We start from the raw sequence: 7621 nt of genomic DNA, 5'->3' as shown, positions 1-7621 counted from the left end.
CTAGCTGGGTTTTTGAAGTGAATTTCTGTGAATGTCATCAGTAGTTTCTATCTCAGCTGTAGTAAACAACATTCAAAGCATTATCAGTTTGAAATATCTGCTGGGTAAGTCAAAGCACATGCTAACCAGAGCAGTGTTAAGACTTAAGTCAGTTCCTGCCGTATCAAAACAACTCCTATCTCACAAGTGTTAACCCAGACAAGCAAACCCTATTTTATTCATTTTACACAACCTCAGTTTTCCATCAGATAGCTGCCTTGCTTGATTACATTTAACTTTCTCTTTTGCAATAGGTTTTACCTGAACCATTACTAGTAACGAACCAAAAGTCAACTTACTCCTCAGAGCAAAATCTGTAAACTTCTATATAAACAACCAACTAATGTAAAAGTGATGGCAGTTTATCACACAGTGTTTGCTTAGGAACATCTGTTTGTAATTCCAAACTGATAACTCTACAAAACAGCACTTCAAAAATCCAAAATGTCTTTAAGCTTCATATATGACACAAGTGGAGTTTGACACAAACTGACAAACTAGATGGAGCAGCTTCCAGAGCTAATATGATTTTATTGAGCTGAAAATAAACCATATAATTATGAGTGTTGTTCAGACATGCCAGTCTGTGATTTAAATGATAAACTATGTTAAAACATTTACAGCACAGTAAGTTTTGACAAGATTTTATAAGATTTTATTTAAACATGTTTAAAGAAAACAGAAAATAAACAAAACAAAATAAAGAAAACAAGAAGAACAGTCCGTGCATATAACATGTTCATAAAACACTTGTCTACACTGGTGCGCAACAAGGAACAACAAAGAGAGAGAAAAAATTGAGACAAGTGATTAAGATAGTATCTTGCTGGGCTATTGGATACTCAAATTTGACTCAATATACACAGATTTTTAGTTGCAGTCTTACTAAACTCTGAGTGTATGCAACCAAGTGACCAGTGAACTGAGCAGCTGCATTTTGCAATGTTGCTTTTATATACACAGCTTGCAAAATTGTAGTATAGGCTGTGAACAATATTTTATTGCCCACCTCCACCCACATCATATTTTCAGCCACCTCCACATTTATGATTTATTCTGCTGAAGTACACTTTTTCAACATAGACATATTTGTTGTCAGAAAACTGCCTTGCAGATGTCAAAATACACCTTACCATGTGGGACTGACATAGGTTTGATGCACCTGAGATGACTATTATTTTAAGATGAAATTTGTTGCACAGATTTTTTGTACATGTTCAAAGTTCCAACAAGGACATTGAAAACCCTTGTGAACATTTAAAGACATTCTGGAGAGTCCCTCACAAATGCTGTTTGCCAACTAGTCACTAGCAGTCAAATGCCAGTGGGATACTACCTTTAAGTCTTGCTAGTGTCTCCCTACAAATCCTTTACCACCAATAGTAACCAATAGTAATTTGGATTTATTTTTGTTATATCTTACAGCATGTATGTCCTCCATTCAGTCAATGACTAGACTTAATTCAACATCCCATGACAGAAACATTTTATCTGGAACTAATTTCTACTATTTTGGATTGAATTGATTATCTTAACAAGAACATCACAACTTTTGTTGCAGCCTTTTAAGCCAGATCCTAACAGAAGAATGCATATTTCTCAACAGGATGCATATGTTTCACCACATTTACTTATGTAGGTTTAAGTGACACCATTCACTACATTGATTTCCCCATAATCACAGTACATGCAATCTCTTCACAATACTGTTATTACAGTCAACAATGACAGTAAAGTGCATTCAGCTGAATTTCGTGTTTGTTTGCAATGTTTCTAGCATGTCAGCATCTCACAAAAAAAGTAAAGAATGCAAGAATTTAAAAAAGAAAAAGCAAAGATTGATAAATGGACTTTCATTTTCAATGTAAATCAATTAAACCACTTGTTGTAATTTAAACTTAAAGCCATTCCAAAACTATAAAATTTCATCTTCATCAGTTTGTGGCACAGGCCCAGAAACTGATTTAGATTCAAACAATCGATGACGCATTGATTGAACTCTCTGGAGCAGCTGTCTAAACTGAGCAGTAATATCCTCATTTACATGTAGGTAAACCAAAGGGTTCAGAGCACTGTTCAGACTCACAAGACCACGACTAATCTGATGAGCACCGAAGATCCCATAATCCCAAGATGTGCATCTTTGTTGCTTTAAAATAACTCTTCAATAGAGGCTGAGGTTCTTGAACACATGGCAGGGTGCATAACAAACTGAGAAGAGAAGAATCAAAATGAACAACAACCTCAAGCTTCTTTGTTTTAGGGTCTTGTCAATTGTATCTGTGCGACATAGAACAAAAGTCACGTGTCCATAGCAGCCCAGTATGATGAGGAATGGGATACAAAATCCAGTGAGAGTCCGTCCAAGATTGTACTTCAGGTAATCCTCAATGTAGTCATTAAGAGTGCTGTCAAAACATTTAGCCTTTTGTCCGAATGTTTTGGGGAAGAACATGTCTGGAAGACTTTGAATGCTCACCAGGATCCAAACCATAACTGAGATGATCACGGAGCGAGACACAGTTAATCTTCCCATCGCTCTCATTGGATGGACAATGGCCAGGTATCTGTACACACTAATACAGGTGAGAAAGCCAATGCTGCAATACAGATTCAGGTTGAAGCAGAATCTTGTTACCTTGCAGAAAACATCTCCAAAGATCCATTTATTTCCTTTGAAGTAGTACACCATCAGAAAGGGAAGTGTCAGCAGATACAAAATGTCTGCAAGTCCAAGGTTAAGAACAAAAACATTGACATCCCCCAGTTGCTTCCAGTTGTGTCGCAAAGACTTCAGTCCCCATCCATTAGCTGCAAGCCCGATGATGAACACTAAGATGTAAAGAGTAGGCAGTACGCTGTGTTCAAATACTCTCTTGTTGAGATAATTACAGTTGGTTTTATTCATTTTGCCGTCTGAAAATAACTTCCTCAGAGGATGTTCTTGCAAGTGAGAAGAAAAAAACATGACCTAAATAACTTCCTCTTTGAAGCCCTGCTGTCTCATAGGCAGATTTGACATCACAGAAACGTCACTATGTAACATGTGCTTGTTTGGAGCAGTATTTAAAAAAGGAAGTGTAAAAAAATGGATTAATAAAGTAAAACATGCATTTGTCTCCATTTACTAACTTGGCCACATTTACTTTTTAATGTACCTTTTGTATATCACTCAACAAAATTTGAAACTTTTACTTACAAGCAATGAAATTCAGTTAAGCACAATTTTCTAACATACATCAGAGTAAACTCGCAATATAGGGGGAAAAGGGAATATTTGGTTTTAAATGTAAGATGTTTTCACATATGTAGTTTTTCTGTGATTGTGTTTTTTAAGAGTGAAGATAAAAAGTAAAAATAGATACAAAGAAAAAAATTAAGAGGACCTTAAAGGGTTTGAGTGTTAACAGTTCTTTCTTGCAAGCAAGGCTATCTTGTCACCAAATGAGTGGCATGTCAGTTACATTTTTACTAAAACGTTCCTTACACAGGATGCAATATGCGGTGCATTTTACACTTGACCCAGAGATAAGGGGAGGGGAAAACAGCAAATCTTTAAAAGTTTCATACAGGAAATACGGTCATGAGACAAACAAAGTTCACCTTCTCTCAGTTCTAGGGTTTTTCCATAGAACAAAATAAAAATTATCTGGTATTTACTAAAATCTAAAATTATTTAAAAGTAAGCTCAACTTTCAACAGTTTGGAGTCCATCATTTACACAGGCAGAAAGCAAATGTGAATAAATGCAAAACTGTGAAAAACCTTCCAATCTTCCTAGGAGTGAATGTCCCAGCAACTTCAACCGAAGGTCACACAGGTCCAATGGTCAGAGAAGGTGTCACCAAAAGTTCTGTGCTCCAGTTGAATTTTTTGTTTTTTTTGTTTTGATTTCAGCATAGTGCACACATATGGTGTTATTAAACCTGCGCTGTGCAGCACAGATTCTTTCTGCTATCAAAGAGAACAGTAATATGAGTGGGTTTGAAAATGGAGCACAGTTCCATCTGTATATTTTAAGTAAAATAGTTTCATTTTCACCACAGTTCTCTTACTTATTTAGCTTTGATATTATTATTCAGAAGCAGAGCAGGCAGCATTGAACACTTTTTTTTTTGCATGAATGAACACAAAATCTAAAGTGGCCTGATAAATGTGATAGCTATATGCAAATATAGCCTAAGTTAGAAGAATAATGAATTGAATTAACCTAATCAACTGCAAAACAACAAAACTACTACTACTAATAATAATAATAATATTAATAATAATATTTGTTTTTTATCTGTATTTGTTGTTGTCATTTCTGTTTTTCTTGTCGTCATGATCCTGTTCTGTTATATGTCAGTTTTTCTCATGTGTTCTTTCTGTCACTATTCTCTTGTCCTCTGCTCAGTATTTCACTGGCAGTGGTGGACAGTAACGGAGTACATTTACTTGATTACTGTACTTAAGTACATTTTTTGAGAATCTTTACTTTACTTGAGTAATTTTTTGGCGGGGAACTTATAACTTTGACTCCACTACATTTCTAAGAAGCTAGTCGTTACTTTGTGGTAATAGATTCAACCTTAAACCTCTATTCCATAGTGAAAGTGTGAGGAGAATCAAGACTGTGTTTTGGTGTGTTTTTAGATAAAAAAAAATCCTTATTTTTTTGTGGCATTTTTATGCTGAATTTCTTTGCAGGTGGTGTAGAACAGGGGTGTCCAATCCTGGTCCTGGAGGGCCACCATCCTGCAGGTTTTACTTGTTCCTCTGCTCCAACACACCTGATTTGAATCAATGGGTGATTAACAGGCTTCTGCAGAACATGAAGAGGTGATTTAACCTCTGAATCAGGTGTGTTGGAGCAGAGAAACAAGGAAAAAATGCAGGATAGTGGCCCTCGAGGACCAGGATTGGACACCCCTGGTGTAGAAGTTGCTGCAGAGTGGTTCTATGCGTCAATACATCAGGTAGTTTCTGAAAGTTACAAGGTTCTGCAAAATTACTCTGAAAATTATACAGCAACATACTGATATTAGAAAATTTAATTTGTATTTTTGAATACTTAAGTACTTTTGAATGCATGTACTTTTGAATACTTAAGTATTTTCAAAAGTGAGTACTTCAGTACTTTAACTTGAGTACATTTTTAACCGAGCAACTTTTACTTGTAGTTGAGTAAGATTTGACCATGAGTATTAATACTTTTACTCAAGTGCTATAGTTGAGTACTTCGTCCACCACTGTTCACCAGTCTGCCTGCCACGCCCACCTCACCTGTTCCTCGTCATCTTCCAGCTGTAACTCATTTTCCACTCACCCTCAGTTCTTTAAAACTGGTCTCTTTTCAATCATTCCTTATTGGTTCATTATTTTTCTGCCGCTTCCAGGTGTCCATGTTTTTATGCCACGTCCATGCTCATGTTTTTGCTCCTCTTGTTCTCTAGCAAGTTTTTGGTTACTTTTTTGTGCTGCCACGACAGCTTTTTGTTTTCCTTTTTTGTTAATAAATCAGTTTTAGTTTTTTCCAATGAACATGAGTCTGCGTATTGGGTTCGCCACACTCAGTCGTTACAATCTGTGCTTTTTTTAGTTCTTTCAGGTAGCATTTTATGTTAGGTTTATGGTTTCCACTTGTGTTCCTGTAGCTCTGTTTTTCCTTGTGTTTAGTTTACTCCCTGTATTATGTTCTTGTGTAGTTTTGCTCCCTGTGCCCTCTGTGTTCCCTGTGTAATTATTTATCTGCCCTCTGCGATCTTCCTCATCAGCGTGCCACTCCCATCTGCACCTGCCCCTAGTTTGTAATCACTCATCTGTTCCCAACTGCTTCATTAGCTTTGCCTTGTATTCAGTCTTGTCCATCTTCTTGTCAGTGGTTCATTGTTGCTTTCATGTACTACCTGGGTCTCCTCATTTCTCTCTCCTCGTGTTCCCTGTGATCTATTGTAATGTATGTTCTTTGCTTCCACATCAGCTTTGTTGTTGTTGTTTTTTAACCACCATCACTGTCAATACAAATACTACCATTTCTAAGAATTGCATTTCTCATCACCCTTAATACAATCACCTACACTTTATTTATTGTTTATTCAGATCCCCATTCTCCCTGGGATCAGTGGAACATATATATTTACCTTGCCCAAGGAGATTATGTTTTTGGTAACTTCTGTTGTTGTCATTCTGTCTGTCTATCTGTGTATAGAATTACTTAGTTATGAATGAATTATCAGGAAATGTCAAACATGGTACAAAGAAGTGATTCAATTTTGGTGGTGATCCGATCCTATGTCAAGGACACAGATCAACCCGTGCTCTAAATCTGCAACCGTGTAACGTAGGAATGTCAAACTGCACAGCTGGACACATCATGGGTCAAAGATGATACCAATTGATTTCAAGGTTGCTGGGTCAAAGGTCAAGGTCACAGATGACTCCTTTGTTAGGACCTTGTCTATGCTCCAACAGGTGATCCCTTTGTTACCTCCACCAAGGAAGTTATGTTTTTGGTCGTCCTTGTTCGTTTGTCTGTCAGTTAGCAAGATTACATAAAAACTAATATTAAACAGATTTGGATGAAATTTTCAGGAAATGTTGGGGTTGTCACAAAAAGAACCACTTGATTACATTTTGATGGTGATATAGATCATGATCCAGATTGCACTATTTTTATTGATGCTATGGCCTTGGTGAAAGTTTGCCCTGTCTCAGTGCTTCTAGTTATTTCTTACAGTCATTCATTTATTCACCTCTAAATTTATTTATTTTTGCTTCACTGACAATCATATGTGGCCCAGGCCAACAAAATGAGTCACAATGAGGAATTTTGGACTGCAATGGAAGAACAGAGAGAATCCAGACTAACGCCACCATCTGGTGGTCAGATCTTTACATTGTGTTCAATAATGATTTTATTTCTGACAAAGTGGGTATTGTTTGTGATGCACCTCAAAGTTCAATTCTTGGCCCAGTTGTCTTAAATCTTTATATACTTCTCCTTGTAAATGTCATTCAGAAACATGATGCATACTGTCATAGATACAATTTGCAGCTGTACATTTTCTTATCTTCTGATCCTCTGAACTCCTTTACTCAATGTACAAATGATAATAATGTATGAATGTCCCACATCTCACAATTAAACAAAGATAAAAACAGAAATACTCATTTGAGAAACATCTCAAAAATTAAAAAATATTTCATGTAAAGACCCCTTATGATGAGTAAGACTATTGGACACAGTGTTCCCTCACCCGGACGCGGGTCACCGGGGCCCCACCCTGGAGCCAGGCCTGGAGGTGGGGCACGTTGGCGAGCGCTTGGTGGCCGGGCTTTTGCCCATGGAGCCCGGCCGGGCACAGCCCGAAGAGGATCAATCAAATTTTATTTGTATAGCACATTTCAGCAGCAAGGCATTTCAAGGTGCTTTACATAATTAAAAAACAAAAAAAAACCAGCATGTGACAATGAATAAACAGTAAGAAAGAGAAAAACATCGAAGACATCAAAACCCCGCACTCTAACCCTAATTTAGCCATAAGCAACTCTAAACAGGTGGGTTTTAAGTTGAGATTTAAAGGCACCCAGTGTTTCAGCT

At 37.0% G+C, this 7621-nt stretch overlaps 1 protein-coding gene across 1 annotated transcript; it reads right to left on the bottom strand.

Annotated features, from left to right (window-relative positions):
• Window positions 1–677: 677 nt before the first annotated feature.
• Window positions 678–2999, bottom strand: LOC108247623 (P2Y purinoceptor 1-like). The gene has a single exon (XM_017435906.3). The coding sequence runs from the start codon at window positions 2945–2947 to the stop codon at window positions 2204–2206; it is 744 nt and encodes a 247-aa protein (XP_017291395.1). The 5' UTR covers window positions 2948–2999; the 3' UTR covers window positions 678–2203.
• Window positions 3000–7621: the final 4622 nt, after the last annotated feature.

This window comes from Kryptolebias marmoratus, linkage group LG8 (genome assembly GCF_001649575.2).
Source record: "Kryptolebias marmoratus isolate JLee-2015 linkage group LG8, ASM164957v2, whole genome shotgun sequence".
Taxonomy (NCBI): Eukaryota; Metazoa; Chordata; class Actinopteri; order Cyprinodontiformes; family Rivulidae; genus Kryptolebias; species Kryptolebias marmoratus.
This window is presented reverse-complemented; position numbering and strand designations above follow the sequence as displayed.

Coding starts and splice junctions, on each gene's coding strand:
- LOC108247623 (XM_017435906.3), bottom strand. CDS start 2,947: ATGAATAAAACCAACTGTAATTATCTCAACAAGAGAGTATTTGAACAC.